This window comes from Erinaceus europaeus, chromosome 2 (genome assembly GCF_950295315.1).
Source record: "Erinaceus europaeus chromosome 2, mEriEur2.1, whole genome shotgun sequence".
In the NCBI taxonomy this organism is placed as follows: domain Eukaryota; kingdom Metazoa; phylum Chordata; class Mammalia; order Eulipotyphla; family Erinaceidae; genus Erinaceus; species Erinaceus europaeus.
The window spans coordinates 32,985,747-33,008,742 of NC_080163.1; the positions used below are offsets into that span (position 1 = coordinate 32,985,747).

A 22,996-nucleotide genomic window follows, 5' to 3' on the forward strand; every position below is an offset into this window, starting at 1 on the left:
AAAAGTTCAAATAAACAACCTGATTGCACATCTTAAAAACCTAGAAGAAAAAGAACAAAGGAATGCTAAAGCAACCAGAAGGACTGAAATAATTAAAATTAGGGCAGAAATAAATAGCACTGAAAATAAAACTATACAAAAGATCAATGAAAATAAAAGTTGGTTCTTTAAAAGAGTAAACAAATTAACAAATCTTTAGCCAGACTCACCAAACAAAAAATGGAGAAGACTCAAATAAGCCAGACTGTAAGTGAAAGAGTCGATATCACAACAGACACCACAGAAATCCAGCATAATATGCTAGGCTTCTATGAAACACTATATGCCACCAAGCTAGAGAATCTGGAAGAAATAACAAGTTCATAGATACCTACAAACTTCCAAAATTAAATAAAGAGGTACTAGAAAATATAAACAGGCCAATCATAGCCAACAAAATTGAAATGGTTATCAAAAACCTTCCCAAGAATAATAGTCCTAGACCAGATGGTTTTACAAATTAATTCTACAAAATTTCCAAGGAAGAGTGAATATCTCTACTTTTAAAACTCTTCCAAAAGATTGAAGACACAGGAGTATTCCATTCCATTTTCTATGAACCCAACATCACTTTGATAGCAAAAGCAGACAGGAATACAACAAAAAAAGTCAACAACAGACCAATATCTCTGATAAGCATAGATGCTAAAATATTGAAAATAATTCTAGCCAACCAGATAAAGCAGTATATTTAAAGATTTTTCATCATGACCAGGTGGGGTTTATCTGAGTGATGCAAGGTTGGTTTAATATATGTAAATCAATCACCATAATCCACCACATCAATAAATTTGAGACCAAAAGCCACACGGTTATATCAATAGATGCAGAGAGAGCCTTTGACAAAATCCAACATTCATCTACGACAAAAATGCTACAAAAATGGGAATAGGTGGAAAATACATGAAGATAGTGGAGTCTATATGTAGCAAACCTACAGGCAACATCTTACTCAATGGTGTAAAACTGGAAGCATTTCCCCTAAGATCAGGTACTAGACATGGCTTCCCACTATCACCATTACTATTCAACATAGTGTTGGAAGTTCTTGCCATAGCAATCAGGCAGGAGCAAGGAATTAAAGGGATACAGATTGGAGGAGAAGTCAATCTCTCCCTATTTACAGATGACATGATAGTATACATAGAAAAACCTAAAGAATTCAGCACCCTAACCTTAACCCTACCTCTATCCCTACCCCTACCCCTACCCCTACCCCTAGCCCTAGCCCTAGCCCTAACCCTAACCCTGAAATAAGTGAAATAAGTCAGAAACAGAAGGATAAGGGATTATTTCACTCACAGGCAGAAGTCAAACAAGATCAGAAGAGAAAATACTGAGCAGAATTTGGAATAGAGTTGGTGTATTTCATGAAAGTAAAAGACTGGTGTGGCTGGGGGGGTAGGTTCAGGTCCTGGAACATGATGACAGAGGACCTAGTGGGGATTATATTGTTATGTAGAAAACTGGGAAATGTTATGCGTGTACAAACTGTTGTATTTGCTGTCAACTGTAAAATATTAATTCCCCAATAAATAAAAAATAAATAAAATTAAAAAGGGAAATGAATGGTCACCAGGAATAGGAAAGAAAGAAAGAAAGAAAGAAAGAAAGAAAGAAAGAAAGAAAGAAAGGGGAAATGCCTGTTGGAAATAATTTATTAAGGGTTTGGGTGGTGGTGTACTTGGTTGAACGCACATGTCACAGTGTATTAAGAACCTGGGTTCTAGCCTCTTGTCCCCACCTGCAGTGGGAAAGCTTTGCAAATGGTGAAGCTGTGCTGTAGGTGTCTCTCTGTCTCTCTCCCTCTTTACCACCCTCTCTCCCTCTTGATTTCTGGCTGTCTCTATCTAATAAAGATAATAAAAATATTTTTAAAAAAGTAATAATTTATTAAAAAGGAAAGCATTGTATAATATACTATACTAGGGGGGTATAAATTGGTACAACCTCTTTAGAAAGCAGGATAAATACTGCTCAAAAATTAAGAATAGAAATACATTTTGTGCCAGCTATTTTCTGTCTTGGCATATATTTAAATATAAACACAAGTCAAAAAAATATATATGCAGCCCTATGTTCACTGCCATATTATGATAGGCATAATATGAAAACAATAAATGTTAATAGATAAGTAAGTGGATGAAGAAGCGGCCCCCCTGAGGGATCAAACTGGGATCCTTACGCGGGTCCTTGCACTTCACACCATGTGTGCTTAACCGCTGTGCTACTGCCTGGCCCCCTGGATAGATTTTAAGGGTGATAAAGATGTTACATATCTGTATACAACATAAATTAATAGTTATGAAAAAGATAAAGCCAGGGCCAGCACACTCAGTGCAGTGTATACTTTAGCTGTGTGAAGATCTGGGTACAAGTCCCCTGCTGTTGTTAAAATTAGGCGGCTCTAGCTGGCCTGGCTAGCTTCACGGGCGGGAAGCTGTATTTCTTTATTCAGGAACAACAATTCATAAACTAAGACAAACTAATCACCAAACAGAACTCTGCTGTCTCTTTGTGGCGGCGCAAGCACTCTCTCTTACTCTGGAACTCAGGAACTCAGGAACTCTGGCGGGGTTCCTTTGGGGCGGGGCCAAGCAGGCCCGCGAAACTAACTGGACTGATCTAATTCTCTCGGTGGGGGAGAACTAGAACCCAATGTAAAGCATACAACACCCTGCCTCACAATTGCTGGAGCAAGGCTGCAGGGATCATTATCTCTCCTCCCACTTCCTATTTCTGTCTCTATCAAGGGAGGGGATGGAATACGGAGTTCTGGTAGTGGGAATTGTGTGGAATTGTACCCCTCTCATCCTATGGCCTTGTCTTTATGTCTACTTTATAAATAAAATTTTAAAAAACATATATCTTTCAATAAGAAAAGAGAGAGAGAGAAAGGGAGTGGTGCAAGCACCAAACTACTCCACATTTAGGAATTTATTTGAAGAGATTCAAATCAATCCATACATATACCCACGTTAATTGCAAAAGTAATTGCAATAGTTAGGAGCTATTTAGCTATAAAAAAGATTACTGGATACAAGTTTGTATTTTATCTGAACACTTTGTATAAATGTTGATTTTGTGATATAAGAAAATCTACAAGCAGATCAGTTGGAGTTGAAAGATTAAAAATTCTACTTGGATCAAATTTTATGAGACTGCAGAAGAGTGCTGGTGTCTACTGGGTAGATCAGGAAAGAAGACTGGCAAAGAAATGTATCTTTTAAAGTCATCAATATCTACATGGTATCTCCATTTTAGAGTTTTGCATGTGGCTGAGGAGAAGGCATAGTGCATGAGGAAATAGCGCAACTCTGTGGAACTCCAGCATTTAATAGTACGCGTGTGTGATATAAAGAAAGAAAACAAGGGGACAAAATTAAATGAAACCAAGGTCTTAAACTATGATGGTAGAACCGAAGTCACCAAAAGGGGATTCAGGATAGTTGTTGTTGTTGTTGTTGTTGTTGTTTTTGCCTCCAGGGTTATCTCTGGGACTAAGTGCCTGCACTATGAATCCACTGCTTCGGGAAGCCATTTTTTCCCATTTTTGTTGCCCTTATTGTTGTTATAGTTGTTGTCATTGCTGTTGTTGTTGTTGTTAGATAGGAAAGGGGGAAACTGAGAGAGGAGGGGAAGACATAGAGGGAGAGAAAGATAGACACCTGCAGACCTGCTTCACCACTTGTGAAGCAACCCCCTGACGGTGGGGACCCGGGGGCTCAAACTAAGATCCTTATGCAGGTCCTTGAGCTTCACACCATGTGTGCTTAACCATTGTGCTACCGCCCTGCCCCTGGATAGAAGATTTTAAGGGTGATGAAGGTCTAATAGACTTTGATGGAGGGATGTTAGTACTTTGGCTGGTATGATAACATACATCCAAATGGGTGTGGAATCACACCTCTGAAGCAAAAGTGTCAGTTGCTCTGATTGAGCTACTGGTATTTCAACAGTTCTTCAAAATTTGTATGTTAGAGGCAACATTTGTTTTATCTTCTTCTAGCGTTTGCCCTTCTTCCGTAGCCAGTCAACAGCGTCAGGTTGAGTCTGATGTAAAGTTTCGAGACCTCCTTTGAATCTGGAGAGGTGGCAGTCGTTGACTATGTGGGTCATAGTCTGTCTGTAGCCACAGGGTTTTATTATTTTATTCATCTGCAAACTATATTCCACATCCAATTTCCTTTTGATTAAGAAATGTCTGTATCATCTTCTCTGCTAACCAGGTTAGAAGATACCCTTGGAACTTCTCATGTACACAAAAGTAGGATTTTTCTTGAGTTACTCTTTACTTCCATATAAATATTGCATTCCCTTTTTCCCAGTTAATAGCATCTAACAGGGAGTCTGGCGGTAGTGCAGCAGGTTAAGCGCAGGTGGCACAAAGCACAAAGACCAGAGTAAGGATCCCGGTTTGAGCCACCAGCTGCCCACTTGCAGGGGAGTCTCTTCACAGGCGGTGAAGCAGGTCTGCAAGTGTCTTTCCTCCTCTCTGTCTTCACTTCCTCTCTCCATTTCTCTCTGTCCTATTTAACAATGACGACAACAATAACAACAACAATGATAACTACAACAGTAAAACAACAAGGACAACAAAAAGGAAAATAAATAAATTTTAAAAATAGCAATTAAAACTTTTTATCCTCAGACTTCTCTTTCAGATCCATCCATTCACAGGAACAACTCTCTCATTTAATACTACAATCTGTTATTTCCATAGAACTACTATTATCTGTACTGTCAGTGACTAAAACTTAGTCTGGTATTCTAATCATTCTTATTCTGAATTTATTATTGATGTCATTTAAAATTGTCTCATCATTTTCATTAACTCATCTCCTCTAAAGTATGCCTAATGTATACAACCTTCATGTCTTTGTGTTTCTTCTATTTACTATCAAGGACCAGTTTAAGTGCTTACTTTTAAAAATAATGGCATCCCCAATAAGTTACAGAAATTTTTGTAATTATTGACTTACTACTTTTTTTTCCAAAATCACTTATTGTCTTGCCTTCTTGCTGTTAACAAAATCTTAACTCCTCTACTCTTTTCACGTACCAGTGACCTAACATCACATCACATCACATCACATCACATCACATCACATCACATGTAGTGATGCTGAAATAAATGACTGCATATTTTTTATCAAGTAAGTGAAAAAATGTATGTTAATTATGTACTGTATTTGTGTTCTGATCTCTTACCTCTCTGACCAGTTTGCACTCCCATCAACTGTGTAACATTCATTTAACTTTATATCACCACCACATTTGTCATTGTCCATTTTGTTAGTGTAGGTCATTCTCACAGGTATGAGGTGGATTTCAATGTAATATTGCAGCATGATAGTGTGTAGATAATCCAAAAAAAATTGCCAAAAACTTATTGGAAAACATGAATAAATTCAGTAAAGTTGCAGGATACAAACTCAGTACACACAAACTTGTGATATTTTTATACACAAAGGATGAGACAGAAGAAAGGGAAAGGAAAGAAGCATTCCCACTTACAATCAAATCCAGAGAAATAAAATACCTTGGAGTGAATCTTACAAAGGAGGTAAAAGATCTTTGCAACTATCTAATCTAGGAGGTAAGCAGTGGATGGAAGAAAAGAATACTAACAGCCCATCTTTCTTTCTTTCCCTTTTTTTTTTCCCACCAGGGTTATTACAGCACTACGAGCAGCTATCTTTTTTCTTTCTTTCTTTCTTTCTTTCTTTCTTTCTTTCTTTCTTTCTTTCTTTCTTTCTTTCTTTCTTTCTTTCTATTTTATTTGAGAAGGGAGGGGGGGATAGAAAGGGAGAAAAGCCGGCTGGGCTGTGGCGCAGCATGTTAAGCGTATATGGCACAAAGCATAATAACCGGCCTAAGGATGCTGGTTGGAGCCCCCAGCTCCCCCCTTGCAGGGGGATTGCTTCACAAGCAGTGAAGCAGGTCTGCAGGTGTCTTTCCTCCTCTCTGTCTTCCCCATCTCTCTCCATTCTCGCTGTCCTATCCAGCAACATCAACAATAATAACAACAACGATAGAACAACAAGGGCAACAAAAGAGAAAAAATAGCCTCCAGGAGCAGTGGATTCATAGTGCCGGCACTCAAAACCAGTGACAACCCTGGAGGCGAAAATAAATAAATAAATATATATATATATATATATATATATATATATATAGAGAGAGAGAGAGAGAGAGAGAGAGAAAATAGACACCTACAGACTTATATCCCCCTGCAGGTCTGGTGGGAGGGGCTTCAACCTGGTCCTTGTGCTCAACGGCTCAACTGGGTGCTCCATTGCCCTGCCCCCCAAGACTTTTCTATAAATTAGAAAATACTTGGTCCAGTTCAAGTAGTATAAAGGTACTGGTAGCTATATAATTCACTTTTGCTAGTTTAAATGAAAAATATATTCAAATGAAACAAAATACTACACACATTTCTCTAACATGGTCATCACAGAAGGCTCTGGTCCATTTTTAACATAGAATTGTTAGGCTTGGGAGTCGGGTGGTAATGCAGCGGATTAAGTGCATGTGGCGCAAAGCGCAAAGACCAACCGAACCATCCTGGTTGGAGACCCTGGCTCCCCACCTGCAGGGGAGTAGCTTCATAGGCGGTGAAGCAGGTCTGCAGGTGTCTCTCTGTCTCTCTTCCTCTCTATCTCCTCCTTATCTCTCAGTTTCTCTCTTTTCATCCAATAACAACAACAACAAAAAAGAATTATTAGATTTGACCTGGACAGCATTTTGTTTTATAATCAAATCACTATTATGTCGGGGGGCCAGCCTTGGCAGGTCTAGTAACCTAGTAAGTCCCTGAAGGAGGAGGAGAGTCGACGCAAATGAGGTGAGAGACACGTCTACAGCTTTAAGAGCAGGAGAGAGGCATCTCTGCTTTCTCTCTGCAGAGCTTTATTTTTATGTTTTTCACCCATATAAGTTAATTATTTTCGCAGAATTCTTTGCACAACTGTTTACCATAAAATTCATTTCTTTAAACAAAAACCTTTTTACAGTCTACAAAGTAAGGCTTCATAAATTTCTATTTCGATTCTTATCATTAACCACTTCCTGTATTACTGTACCTTTCCTGATTCTCTATATTACAGCCTTTTGTTTTAGCATTTAATAATATAAACTCTTGTTGCTACCTATTGATCTATATATTAATTATAACCTATATTTCTTGAGCAAGCTTCTTGGAATATCATGATGTTTTTTGTAAAGCATTTATTGTTTCTAAAAGGTCAGTTTCTACAAAGCAAATTATCTTGTTTATAGCATCTGATTAATGTCTCTGTCTATTTATGAACTCTTTTGTTTCACATAAGCAATAGATGTCACATCCTTGCTTTTCATAGTATTTATTAACCTGCCTAATGGTAGCAATTTTCTGTTCTCGGGAAAGCAAACACCAAGGGGGACAGGGCCTTACTAGTCTATTCATAAATGGCAACTTATTAACCTCAGTCCATTTGCCCTCAATGTTTAACCACATGGCCACGGTATTCATCACAGATGCCTGTAAATGGAAGAGGGGTATCATTAGGTGGGCGCAATTGGTAAGGGCCCTTATACTTTGGGGGAAACCACAGTCTACCACCTATTCTATATGCTACCCAAGGAGGCCCTTGTGTCATGGGAAGAACCCAGTGCTCTTTGTATTTCCCCTGACCTTTACTGCCTGGGGTGTAGGTACTGGGGTGATAAGCAGGGTAAGTAATTCTTTCAAAGTCAGCTTATCTGATAATTGGCCAACTGTTAGGTTTTGGACCTCTTTAGTCCGGGGGTCTTTAACGGTTCACTTTTTGTTTGTTTGTTTGTTTGTTGCTAAACAGAATTTCCCTATGCTACTTTCTTTTTCCTCGGGTGTCATTTGGAAATAACCAATAAGTCCTATAAAATAGTCAATAATTCCCAATGCTAACAATATGAGTAATGAAACAAAAAGGCAGAGTAGTTTCAGTTCAGTCCAGGGCCTCTCGCCTTGCAGAGGCCCCCCCTATGCTCGGACCTTGTCAGACAGCTGGTTCACTGTTGTTGTATGGACCACGGAGAAGAGAGAGAGGAGGTCTGGAGCGAAGAGGGAACATAAATCTTTATTTGCGCTGGCACCTCAGAGTTGGGTGCTAGAGAAACGGGTTGGGCCACGTGGAGGTAACGAAAATGGCCCCTCATGCAGTAACCTTTCCTGCGTCTGAACACCGAAGTGAAGCGCTGGCAAGAGAGCAAGGTGCAGAAGAAGAAGGGCTTTTATAGGAGCAGCTTTCGCGAGAATGGGAAGGGGGAGGAGTAACCATAGCACTCCAGGATAGGATAATAACTCTCGTGACAATGGGAGGTGGGAGGAGTGACCAAAGCACTCCAAATATCATGGGGGGAAATAGACAATGCCCTGAGGGCACAACATGGCGAAACAGGCACTCTGAGAATGTCCCAACTCTCGTGGGAACTAGCAGTAGCCTGAGTGGACAACATGGCAGATGTGACTGCATCAGCACAATTTCCCAGCAGCTCACCACAGTTATTTCAAAGAATTCTATCTGATGGAAAGGTGAATCATTGAAATGACAGTGATAAACAGTCTTCTTCTTCTTCTTTTTTTTTTCCTATCTCTACAATACCCTGTTATTCATGAACTGAACACTGGCAGAATTATAGTTGTGCCCAAGAATTTAATGTATACTTGTTACTATAAAACCTTCCTTCTCCTACTCCTCCTCTGTCACCTTATTGATCAATGTGCATTCCTAGAAGAAAAAGGTTGTTATTTTGACAGTTATTTCATAACACTCAATTCTCTGTTAATCCTTCATACATAGTTTCCTTGATATCTGTCACATATTTTCTAGATTTACTATACCTATATGCAAACAGCTTCATTGTAGAGGTGAAAAAGACTAAATTGTAGAACCGAGTGAATTAAATGTATTTTTTAAAAGGCCTTAAATATCCTATCTCTAGTAGCTGATTCAGTTCCAAACACCTGTTAAATAAAATAGGTGAACTGTTTTAAACAGACACTGGAGCTGACTAAAATAAATACCAAAACTTAAAAAAGAAAAAAAAATTAGGCCTAAGTTTTGTTCTTTATTTTGCTTGTTTCACACTCACTTTATTAAAAAAGGTTGAAAGCTGGAACTGCCAAACACGTACATAAATGAATAGGAATTCTGCCCTAATAATTTCCAGTAGAAGTCATCATTTAGGTTCCTTATGAGTTCTGCTCTCTACTGTGATTGCTACTTCACTCTTGTTAAACCACTTGTTTAATCCATTTGTTCCTCCAAACAAATTATCCAAGTCAATGCTCTTAGCTTTGCTATAGATGGGCACTTATCATTATAGTTTATATCAGGCTTTTGTAAGATCATCTATTATACTGGCAGAAAAAAATGGTTTGAACTCTGTTTGCCAGTGACAATTTTCTCTTAATTTAGGAATTCCTGTTTCTTACAGAGGCCAGCTGGAAATGAGGAAAGCATTACAGAGCCTTCCTTAGTTGTTGGCCTGGAGAATACACATTCTTTCCAAAATATATATCTTTGGCATAGCCTAGAAGGAAAGAATCTCGGGTAATCTCTTTGCTGGCCAAGTGTTGGACTTATTACTTTTAACCCCTAAATACACTGAAATGTGTTTACTTAGGAAATACAAAAGTAGACCAGTCTTGGTTTAGTAATATCTGCAATCCAACAAAACCCTATATAACCTGTAGTAGTATTTCTTTATATATTTTTTTAACCTGTAATAGCATGTTAACTACTAGGTTTTTTGCCACCTTGGTATAATGTTGAAGAAGTTATTTTATAGGACTTAACAGCCTGAAGAGTTTTCAGTTTAACATTAAAATTTAACATAAAAAGATTAATAGGTCCGTAAACTAACTGGAAAACTGGTTGACTATTTAACTGAGACTTACAGTTTAACTTAGGATGTTCCAGTTTGTCCCCACTGGCTGCCTGGCCCAAGTTATCTAAATATTAAGAATAATAAACAACAGGGTAATATTGAAACACTGCCTATATGATTATTGTTAAGTCCAGAAAGGAAAGACAGAAATTAACAACAATCATATAGTTAAGATAGAAATTAACAATAATCGTAGAGCTTGGCTTTCTATCATAGAATTCTAATTCCCAAATAAAATTTGGAACTCATATTTTAGCTCAAGGACCAAATAAAAACATTTAATTTTAAGGACAAATATAGGATACTTTGTGACAATCATGGTTAGATGAGTAGATGTAATAATCATCTCAATGCATGTTTTCATAGTTATAAGATTAAAATTAAATCTCAGGTTGCCAATTTGGGAAATATTTTATCCTAAGCCCAAAGTATTTTCTTTCCTTTTAAGCATTTAAGAAACAAAACTCCTGTCATAGATTTTAATTCTGGGACTATATCTTTTTCTTTCCTATTTCTCCAGTTCATACTGACTTTGAAGCAACATTTCTAAACATTTCCCCATAGGAAAAAAATGAGTCAGTGTCACATTTTAGTAATACCTGTTAATGCAAGTTGAATACAGAAAAATGGCATAAATGTTTACTGCTTACTGGACAGCAAGAGTGGAAGACATCAAAACTAGTATATTAGGGACCGGGTAGTGGCACACCTAGTTGAGTGCACATGTTAGTTACAGTGAGAAAGGAGCCGGGTTTGAGCCCCCGGTCCCTATGTGTAGGGGGAAAGCTTCACAAGTGGTGAAGCAGTGCTGCAAGGATCTCTCTGTCTCCTCTCTCTATCTCCCCCTTCCTCTCAATTTCTGGCTGTCTCTATCAAGTAAATAAAGATTTTAAAAAATTAAAAAAAAAAAACTAATAAGTTAGAGCAAGAACACACCAGCTAGAGTATCATGTAACCCAGGTTCAAATTCTGGTACCACATGGGAATCCCACATCACTCTACTTTCTATCTTAATGAAAAGACATATGGGAGCACTGAAACTGCATATGTTCATGTCCCCAGTTCTACAACAGAAACAACAAAGTAGTGTGTGGAATATATCTACTTGGTCATGGAGCCCATGGAACAGAAAAACACTACAAACACCGAAGATCGATAGAAAGAATGAGTGTCTCCTTTCTAAACAATGTAGTTAAGTAGATATTTACGGATAGCACATTTATAAAGTGTTTTCAAAGAAATTAAGTTGTTCAGAAGTCACAGGTTACTTTGACAAGAAGATAATATTCTTTAGTGAATCTAACAAGACAGATAGAAGATATTTCTAGGTAGGTTATACCATGAGCCATTATGGAAATTGTCATATGACTCATAGATTTTGAGAGACAAAGATTTATTTGAATTTAGATCAGTTCCTAAATTTGTCACATAATGTAGCATCTTAGGCTGATTTCACCAATTCTGGTAAACTAGTGAAAAGAAATAAAACATATTTATTTCATATGAGACACAGAGGAGAGGGAGGGAAGGACAAAGAGAGGGAGTAATTCAGAGCACCACTCCAACACATGCCACTTGAGAGACCCCACCTTCACTCCTCTCTTTATGGTAAAAGAGGACAGGATCTTTCTGCTCATCTACTACCATTTATTCATGGTTCTCATTTGACTTAATGACTTCTCTATTCATTACAGTAGCCCCAAATGCTTAAATTAGAAAAAAAGTTTTTTATCATGGTTAGTATTTGATATTTTACAGTACAGATATAAATTAATAATCTAAGGAATTATGTTAAAGGAAAAAGAATTTGTTGCGTTATAGGAAAAATCTACAGCAACATCATCTAAAGATGTCCATAATGTGCCCAGGGGACGGGAAGATCATAATTTTCTCAGATAGACTGCAGTGCTACATATAATTAAATCAGTAAAAACATTCCAATTTTAGAGACTTTAGACCTTATTTTTTTATTGGGAAAGAAAAGTCACCAACATCAATTTCCTTTGTGCCTGTTTTCTGTCAAAAATTTTATTTAATTCTGAAATCATGAGAATAACTTTCTAAGCTTCTGAAGACGTGCTTCCTCCTTACAACAGGTCGACCTGATACATAAAGATTGTGTTTCCTATTCAGAATTAAAGGTTTCTATTCTAATTCATGGAACTAATTCATGAGGTCTTTCATTTCAAAGATTCTCCAGGGTGCAGTATTAGCCTATTTAGGGACCAGGATACTTGTCAAACAATAAAATTCACTCATTTCAAATACCATAGTCAGGGAAGTTTTCTTTTATAAGAAGTATCCATAGTGAATTATTTGGTACACTCTGTGTTTCTTTACCAAATGCTAGCAAATTGATGTTGGCGTTTCAGCATATTGGGCTTTAGTGGAAGTCTGTCATGTTGCCTTGTTTCAAATACATTTTAAATTTACAAAAAAAAAAAAATGCAAGAAAAAAATACAGAGAAGGACATTAAAGGAGGAGAGCTATTAATGCTAATCTAAAAATCTGTAGAAACATAGAAGAACAGAATATATAGAATCAAAAAGATTTGCATTTGAAGTCACTCCTGATGGAGCAATTCTTCGTCACCTCTAGTTCTTTCTTAATCACCCCATTTGAACTGCAAAGACCCCCCAACCCAAACTATTCAAGTTCTTCCAACTTTAGTTTTTCTCCATAGCATTAATCATTATTGAAAACTATGGGATTTTATTTTCTTGCTTGCTACCATTAGAATGTAAATTCAAAAGAGACCTTTTATTGAACTGTTTTGTCTAACTATCATGTCTTAATATCCAGAGCGATATTTGGCACATTGTAAACTTTGGGTAAATATTTGTTGAATGAGTAAATGAAGCAACTGTCTGACCTCTGTAAGTCTCACTATTTCCATTACTAATTTTTTTAGGATTGTGTGGGAAATTAAGCTAGACATTCTGTCTACAAGCATGTCAGATAATATCTATAACATAGAAAGTATTTCACATGTTCATTTGTACTTCCTACCCAATAAAGAGATCTACCAGTAAACTATCTATAGACAGGCTAGCTAAATGTCACAGTTTGTCCAGAACTCTCCTAGTGTGTGATTGTGGTCTGGGATTAATTATTATCAACCACTAGTTTCACATGTGCCCTTACATGGATAGATTATCACAGCAATTAATTAACGTACTAACTGTAAAATAGAGGGTTGAGAGTATAATTTGTCAAATCAAAGGAAAGGGAACAATTTCTATGAACTTTAAGAGAGCTTGAAGGATCAAGTTATGTTTAAGTGTCCAGTTTCTGAAAGTAGTATATGGAGGTTCAAACTCCAATTCCACCACTTTACTGTAAACATTTGGCCAACATGTTCCACTTATTGGAACTTATTTTCTCCTCTGTATAAAGTAAATAACCGTGAATAGGTTTCATATGAAGTATTAAAATAAACAGAACTTCAAACACATTATCTGGTTTTTAATAGATACTAAATATGCACTGTGAACTGTCAGAGGTGTGTGAAGAAAGCTTACAAATTACTGTTGTTGACTTACTTTGACCATAAATCAATAAAAGTGAGCCACAGAGATCAGTCACCAGATAGAGTTCCTGCATGGCCACACTCATCATCCAGGTATGAGCCCTTGACAACACATGGAGGAAGCTTCGGTGTCATCCTCTCCTTCTAAATGAAAAAAACGTTTACTTCTCTTGCACCAAGTGGCCATAAACCTTTTATGCACAAGATCCCAGTTCTAAAAAAATAAGTGTTCTACAGCGAAGCTGGTTATATAAAACATTAAATAAGCAGTTAAAAGTAGATAAAATGATCCAGTTTTCATACTGTTTAGTAATGGGAATTGCACATTCCAGTTTATAGCATTGTGTTTTGTTAAACTTCATTGAATATAGTACTAGTTTCCAAGACTATTAATAATTTTGCTACTTGTATTCTCTGCACAAGGTCTTGAACATAATGAATGATAAATGAACTCTTATCAAACTACCTAAATGAAAGAACATTTTGACATGCAAGCTAACTATAATTTTGAGAATTTATTTAATGAAGCTTTGGTCATACTACTCTTCACACTTCTTAGTGAAATTATAGTTTTACTATTGATATTATGTAGCTTCACCACTTAAAAGTTAGTAGGCTACATTAACTTTTAATAAGTTATTTGGAACTTATACTGTCATAGAAACATGAACAGAAAATGTAGCTATGACCTACTACAACCCCTTTCTTTAAAAAAAAATGCTCTAAGAAATCAGTTGCTAGAGACAAGATTAAAAGCCAGTTCACTTCATTTCAACAACAGAATTATTTTGATTTTTCTTTTAATGACTTTCTGTTTATCTTTAATCACAGTGATGTGATTTGAGAAAATAATTATTTAGTGTCATGTATAAATAAAGGATCCTAGGAGTTGGGTGGTAGCACAGCGGGTTAAGCACACTTGGTGCCAAGGGCAAGGACCGGCTTAAGGATCCCAGTTCAAGCCCCCGGCTCCCCACCTGCAGGGGAGTCACTTTACAAGCAGTGAAGCAGGTCTGCAGGTGTCTATCTTTCTCTCCCCCTCTGTCTTTCCCTCCTCTCTCCATTTCTTTCTGTCCTATCCAACGACAACATCAACAACAACAATAACTACAACAATAAAACAACAAAGGCAACAAAAGGGAATAAATACATAAATAAATATTTAAATAAATAAATAAAGGATCCCGGGGTTTCAATTGTCTCATTTCAAACATCTATTTGTTTTTCACATGTATAATAGAAATTTTACCAAAATGTATTTTATAAAAAGTAACTACTACTAATAATTTTATTTTATTATTAAGGTATTCTAATGAAATTGGACTCTAAGGTTACTAGACTATTAAATTTCAGAGAAAAACACTATAGTAGTTAAATTAATTACAGAACTTCTATTTTTTTCCTGGATACTGTTTTTATTTTAAAGTTATTTCCAAACAGTTATAAAATTTAACTAGCAGGAGAAATGCAACTAACATCTTTTTCTATTAAATGTCTCAATTTTTAATGAAAGACACTATTTCACTCACTATGCTAAAATTCTGTATATTAAGTTATCTTTTGCTTTTAACAATTTTATTTTTTATAAGCACTGGAAAATAATATTCAGTTTGCTCAGGGCCTATGGAATTTATACAAGATTAATCAAAAGTTCTAAAAATAGCCTGTGACTGGTTGTAGGGTTTCTCTGACATGACTGAGAACTTTACTATATCACAATGAGTCATCTACTATAAAACTAATATTATTTCTGGTTTTTCAAATATTGTGATAACTTTTATGGTCTAAATTTTAGGAGTAAATACTAGAATGATATTTTCCTATATAAATGTAATCCCTTAAAAATTTGTAGCTATTTTAAGTTTTCCTGAAAACAGTTTTTCCAGAAGAATAATGCCTATCTTTATCTGATTATATACATGGTACAGAGTGTTATTAAGGTGTTTCAAGGAAAAAATACCTTTCAATTACTTCTAGTAGTCTTAAATTACAGTAAAGCTTAAATTGAACTGGAGACATCTGAATCCTCTGGAAAATAATAAGGGATGTAACATCTCTGTTGCTTCCTACTGTGCTATTTTCAGAAAACAAAACAAAACAAAAGTCATCAAATGCAAAATAGGCATTGTGTCAAGATAGTTCCAGAGTTAAAATTTACAAAGATCAGTTAGATGTTGTTAGCTTGTACATAAAATCTCATTATTATTAGCAACCAATTTTACCGCTGACAAGTAGATTGTGTTACTGGAGGTGATATTAAACCTAATTTCGACACATGTACCAACTACCTGAAAAAACGAACTAGATGCATTACAGTGTATCAGTCAATCGGAGACAGATGGTGGAGCACCTGGTTGAGCACACATGTTACTACATCCAAATATCTGAGCTCAAATCCTTGGCCCTCATCTGTAGCAGGAAGCTTCACAAGTGTTCACCAGTCAGTGCTGCAGGTCTTTCTCTTCCTATGCTCTCAATTTCTCTCCATCCTTCAAAATATAACTAAAGAGATTTTCAAAATAAACACTATTGAACTTAATTTTAATTCATTAAATATCTCAAAAATAAGAACCACTACAAACTAACTGAGGCTTTATACAAAATGTGTAATACTGACCAGTGGTTTTCAAATCCAAATTTACCTAAATACTTTTAAAAATCAATCTTCCAAATTCCATCTGATTTTTATTGATTTAGAAAAATCAAGGACTTTAAATTTAATTCTAGAGCTTTATTTTTTTTTAATTCTCCAAATAATTCTAGGTATAGTCTCAGGTATATTAGCATATGGCTCTATATGTTTCAACTTCATGAACAAAAATCTTTGCCTGCTAACTTCTTCACTGCCCACAATGTAAAGCCAGATGCTTCAGGCAAATTGCTGTTGTTATTGATGTCATCGTTGCTGGACAGGACAGAGAGAAATAGAGAGAGGAGGGGAAGACAGAGAGGGGGAGAGAAAGATAGAAACCTGCAGCCCTGTTTCACCACCTGTGAAGCGACTCCCCTACAGGTGGGGAGCCCGGGCGCTCAGACCAGATCCTGAAAGCCAGGGCAAACAACCCCAACCAATGTGTCCTAGAGCCTCACCTCCCCAAATCCCTGCCCCATTAGGGAAGGAAAGAGACAGGCTGGGAGTATGAATCGACCTGCCAATGCCAATGTTTAGCAGGGAAACAATTAGAGAAGCCAGACCTTCCACCTCCTGCACCCCGTAATGACCCTGGGTCCATACTCCCAGAGGGTTAAAGAATAAGAAAGCTATTGGGGGAGAAAATGGGATCTGGAGTTCCGGTGGTGGGAATTGTATGGAATTGTACCTCTCTTATCCTATGTTCTGGTCGGTGTTTCCATTTTATAAATAAAAACTTAAATATATATTTTAAAAAAGGGACAGAGGAAGAAAGTGAATCATAGTGACTTAATAAAGTGAAAAATTAAGATCCTTTAACAATCTTCATATCTTTTATAGTGCTCAATTACCTGTGGCAAAGGAATGCAGTCCCGTGTTATCCAGTGCATGCATAAGATCACAGGAAGACATGGAAATGAATGTTTTTCTTCAGAAAAACCTGCAGCATATAGGCCATGCCACCTTCAGCCTTGCAATGAGAAGATTAATGTAAATACAATAACATCACCCAGGCTGGGTAAGCAGATTAAAAAAAAAAAAAGAGGAGGGATGGTGGTGTTTGTGAGAAACAGAAAACCTCAAGATTTCTTTCAGTTTGCATGTACATTTAAAACTTAGTTATATAAGGGAGTCTGGCAGTAGCGCAGCAGGTTAACCGTGGTGCAAAGCGCAAGGAATTTCAAGATCAGGTCTGAGTGCCAGGGCTCCCCACCTGTAGGGGAGTCGCTTCACAGGCACTGAAGCAGGGCTGCAGGTGTCTATCTTTCTCTCCCCCTCTCTGTCTTCCCCTCCTCTCTCCATTTCTCTCTGCCCTGTCCAACAACAATGACATCAACAACAACAACAATAATAACTACAGCAATAAAACAACAAGGGCAACAAAAGAGAAAACAAATAAATAAACATTTAAAACTTAGTTATAAAACTATACTTTTTACTTTCTGGTTAAGTTGTTCTACTTAAATACAATCAAGTCCAAATGATCAGGTTGCTAAAAAAAAATACTAGAGACTAAACCATTTTGATTCCTGAAGCTGTTTAGTCAGACTCAGACTCTGAAACTACCATTGCTATATCCCCCAAGTTCATTTATCTTTAAAAAAAATAGAAGGATACAACAATAGTTAAGGTTATGACCAGTCCTAAGATAGAACTGTCAACTAAGGTATTATCTATAGAAAATGAGGTTGTAATATACACTTAATAGTTTTCCTAGTGTCCTGGGTACAAATTACTGTTTTGAGACACAAAGAACAAAATGGCTTTTAAGAAGCATGCATGGACCTATACCATTGAAAGAAAGAAAGGAAAGAACTCTTTTTATCTTGAAGGAAATAAAACATAAATATGAGTAGAATCAATCCATGTAAGACTTAAAACACTTTCATATATATTCTCAACTCCAGCTGTTCAATCGAATCCATCATCAAGAATTGGAGTCTGGTGGTGGTAGCACACCTGATTAAGTGCACATAGTATGAAGTGCAAGGACCCGTGCAAGGATCCAGGTTCGAGCCAGTGGCTCCCCATCTGCAGGGTGGGGGGACACCTCACAAGCAGTGAAGCAGGTCTGCATGTGTCTCTCCCTCTTTTGTCAATTTCTTTCTGTCCTATCCAAGAAAGTGGAAAAAAATGGCCACCAGGAGCAGCAGATTCATAGTGTAGGCACTGAGCCTCAGTGATTACCCTGGAGGCAAGAGGAAAAAAAAAAAAGATTTAAAGTTTGCATTTAAAGAAGTTCCGGTCTATATCTGCATAATAAATATTTATAAATTATTAACCTTTATGTTTGGTTACAAAAGTGACTTTAGCACTGTGATTCAAATATCATTGGGTTAATCTATGTTTAACACCTTGAGTTAAAATCCATACATATAATCTCTAGGGCAACAATATATTTATTTTTAAATGTTTGTTTATTTATGAGAAAGACAGAAGTAGAGCACCACTCTGGCATATGTATTCCAGGGACTGAATTTAGAACCTCATGGTTGAGAGTCCAGTTCTTTAATCACAGTGCCACCTCCTGGACCACTTGAGGGCAATCATTTAGTCATATAGAATGATGCCACCAAAAATGCAAGGAGTTCAAATGTTGTAGTTTTTTCTAAAGGCAAACAATTCAATCAAATGAAAAAGGTTTTCTTCAAAAAAATTCAGAAATTATTTTTCTAGCCAAATAGTATTTCTAAGAAATAATCAGTTCAAGTAGAAATAAGGCTTGTTAAAACAAAAAATTAAGCAATCTGAAAGCAGATGTACCAAATCCATGTATTCAAAAACAATATAATTTCTGTATCCAACAATTAGTTGGACTTTTTCTTGTAATATCATGTAACATAAGACAATGGATTACAAATAATTTAATTAAAATTGCATTTCCTTTGTTTATTATTTCTTGAAACTATACTCCAAACACAGAGGAATCGTGGATAGAAAATATAAGGGCTTTGAAAATAATGAATCAGAATAGTGTCCCACAAAGAATTTTAGAAGAAATTTTATTATACAAACTATGTATGGCAGAACACACTATTTCTTTTTAAAAACTATTTTTTAAATTTTTTGTTTATAAAAAGGAAACACTGACAGGAAAACATAGGATAAGGGGATACAACTCCACACAATTCCCAACACCAGAACTCCTTATCCCATCCCTGCCCTTGATAGCTTTCCTATTCTTTATCCCTCTGGGAGTATGCTGTGGTATATATACACAATGGAATACTATGCAGCTCTTAAGAGCAATGAATCCACCTTCTCTGACCCATCTTGGATGGAGCTAGAAGGAATTATGATAAGTGAGCTAAGTCAGAAAGACAAAGATGAGTATGGGATAATCCTACACATAAACAGAACACACTATTTCTCAAAAATATAATAAATAAAGAATAAGTCTTACTTATCATAAAATTTCAGTCCCTTATAATGATCAGCTTTAGTTTTTGAGGTATCTAAAAGTACTCTTTCCAGATAGCCTACCTAGACATGTTACCTAAGTAGAGAACTAGAGAAATTTCTATTAAGTCTAGAAAAACTCAAAGTGAGAACACTGAGCACTTTAATCTTGTATCGTGTGTGTGTGTGTGTGTGTGTGTGTGTGTGTGTTTTAAATTCTAGAAGGTAATGTGAACTAATGTGTACAAAGGCCCCCCTTTTAAATGATAGCTGTTTGTCTACTTGTGGCACTTACAATATCTGCATGGATTGAGTTCCCTCTGTTCTGCCTCACAGCTGCTCTGACTTTCAAGTGTCTGGGAGATCAGTGGCCAGTATACTGCAGAGTGATACGTGAGAAGAACCTATGTCAGGACATGCGGTGGTACCAACGTTGCTGCGAGACATGCAGGGACTTCTATGCCCAAAAACTGCAGCAGAAGAGTTGACCTCTAGCAGGCTGGGTGGCTCACAGAGCTTTGCAATTCCATTATTTATAAACACACACACTAGCATGTTTTCAGACTAAGTATCAGATTACATATAATTTAATCAAATTAATTTATTTTCTTGCCTCATAAACATTCAGTATAATTTTTGGTTATACATTTTGTTTTACATTATATGACTTCATAAATAACTTTATATAAATACAATGGATCAGGTTTCTAGGGCAGGGAAAAAGTTATTAGGTATAAGACTTTCTGAATTAAAGTGATCTCTAAGGTGCTATTCTCTCTATAAATACCATTGAATTTTTCAGAGTACATACTAAGTTGGAATAATAACTTAGTTATATATGGAGAGAAATATTTTGTGGTGCCCTAAGGCAGAATTAGCCCATTTTCTGTAGTCTGTGGAAGATATGTAAACATAATAAACCTCATAATGCTAAACAAGATTTTTAGAGAATGTACTAGGAAGCTGGCTCAGATTTAGAGAAATCCATAGAAAAAATTCTACTGTAATTGTAGCCTTATCTTAATAATGGAAAACAAAAGTCCGAAGAGAGACTTTGATCATGTTCATGAACATGTACTTGAACACAAGTAGCAATGAAACACTGTAATGATTTACACTGAATTACCATTGCACTGTTGGTATAGTGTAGAAAAACTGTTATAGAAATGATAACATCCTACAAAAGTGTGTATTATTTTAACATGTCATTAGATTTTTAGTATTTTTTTAATAATTTGAACAAAGAGAACATTGGTCCACTCTTTTCCTTGTGCTTTTTTAGCAAATTTTACAAGAATATAAAACTTAACCTCACACATCATAATGAGAAAAATTTACAACGTATTTTGCAGCTACTTCCCTGGAAACAAAGGGAAGAGGTTAATAATACTGTGGTAGTTTCATTTTTTTATTATTGTTTCCTTTTAACAATCACAAAGTTTTACAACTCTGTGAAATGTTTCTTTAAAAAAATAGCTTAATTATTTTTTCCTTGTGAGAAAATACTGTACATGATTCACATGATTTCCTAGGTTTTTCAATAAAATATGTAAAACTTCCTATTGGGAGAAGCTTCTTCAAAGACTACACGTTTCCACTTGTCTTGATACTGCCTACTGTTGTTTTGGGGTGTCTTCTGAGTGACATTTGTACAGTGCAAAGTCTTAATAGGTAAAGATAGTGTCTCTCTTTGAAATGAAATTGAGATATGCTTACTTCTCATTATAGAAGTTCCAGGTTTCTTATGTTGGAACTTGTAATGCAACTCATTGCACGTGCAGCTTTCACCTGGCTCTCTTTGTGTCATCTTAGGGGAACAGGGGCTCAGGGAATCACTAAAAAAACTGCTGCTCTTTTGCTACTGCTATACATGATAAAGTCCTTTGTCTCTAGCCCATGAATCATATGTTTTCTGCCCTAAAATTGTGGCAAACTAACTTGATAAAATTATTGGCAGCCTAACAATAAAATTATAAGTAGAATATCATCTTGAAATCTTTACTTTTCTTAACACCTCCTTCATTAGTATGTATATATATATATATATATATATATATATATATATATATAACATTTTCTAAAGATTGAAAGGGGGCGGGTGGTGGCACACCTGGTTGATCACATGTGTTATAATACTTAAGGACCCGGGTTCTAGCCTCTGTCCCCACTTGCAGGGGGAAAGCTTCACGAGTGATGAAGTAGTACTGCAGGTGTCTCTCTGCCCCCCCCACTTCCCCCTTCCCCTCAATTTTTGGCTGTCTCGATCCAATAAATAAATAAAGATAATAATAAAAAATAAAGAATTTCTTTAAAAAAAGATTGAAAGGGGAGTTTTCCCCCTGCAGGTGAGGACAAGGGGTTTGAACCCAGATCCTTGTGCTTTGTAACAAGTGCCTTCAACTAGGTGTGCCACCACTAACCCCCATCATTAGTATTTTTCAGTCATTTAAAAAATCTTTCCTTTAATATGGACAATACTTTGTTTCTACTCTGCCCCTTACTATACATATCCTTGAGTTGTTGAGAGAAAAGATGAACCAGTTCCAATACTTAGTACTTATTGGTATCTTATGTAAGATAGTAGGGGAGTGGAAGAAAAAACTGTCAGAAGAGGAGAAACCTTCAGTTCATCCTTTGGTATGTGATTCAGTTTTAAAAGCACCATATAAGGGCCAACAATTCAGACCCTATACAATATTTAAGAAGATATTTCTGCAAACCTTCACAGAATTTTCACCCAGCTGATAACTAGATCTCTAGTCAAAAGATAAAAAGTCACTGCATCACTCTATTATGCCATTCGGTTTAGGATGACATCCATTGCCACAATTCATTTGCTCTAAGTAAGTTTCTTGAACAGAAGCAGTAGTGTTTTTTTTAATTGTTTTATCGTTGAATGAAACAATCAGTAAGTTCACAGATAGTACTTGTGACTGGAGCACTGCAGGCAAATTCACAGAGTCACTGATAATTTTTGTGAAAAGCTACTGCCTGTATTATGAGAGTAATAATCTTAGGTTATCATGCTGCAATTGGCAGACTAGACCTCCGAAAGAGTGGCATTATACTGACATCAGCTTCTTGTTAAAACGTATCTTCTCTATAACTTAGGAAACTAAGAATCATAGAGAATCAGAACTTCTCCAAAACCAAACTTAAGGGATGGCAAAATAGCTCACCTTGATAGTGCATTAATTCTGACATGTGTGTGACTCACATTTGAACCCCCCCCCCCCCACACACACACACACCTGCCGGGTCCCTACCACATTGGATGAAGCTTCAGTGCTATGATATCTTTCCTTGACTCTATCTTATATCTGAAAATTTTAGACTGGAGTATTGATGCCCCAGTGACAACAGCAATAAACTGGGTTCAGCAGTTAGTTCAAATATTTGTTACTCAATTATATTGATTGCCTTTCTTAACAATTTTAAAAATGTTTTCTAATATATAGAAAGGATTTATAACCTAATTCAT

At 36.3% G+C, this 22,996-nt stretch overlaps 1 protein-coding gene across 1 annotated transcript in view; it reads left to right on the forward strand.

The window, feature by feature from the left end:
* ADAMTS19 (ADAM metallopeptidase with thrombospondin type 1 motif 19) overlaps positions 1-21,091 on the forward strand; it is a 224,764-nt gene extending 203,673 nt beyond the window's left edge. The window contains exons 22-23 of the mRNA XM_007528006.2: positions 16,957-17,134; positions 19,852-21,091. Of these exons, the coding sequence (XP_007528068.2) occupies positions 16,957-17,134; positions 19,852-20,003 (330 nt within the window). The 3' untranslated portion in view covers positions 20,004-21,091. The remainder of the gene's footprint in view (positions 1-16,956; positions 17,135-19,851) is intronic.
* The last annotated feature ends 1,905 nt before the right edge of the window (positions 21,092-22,996 follow it).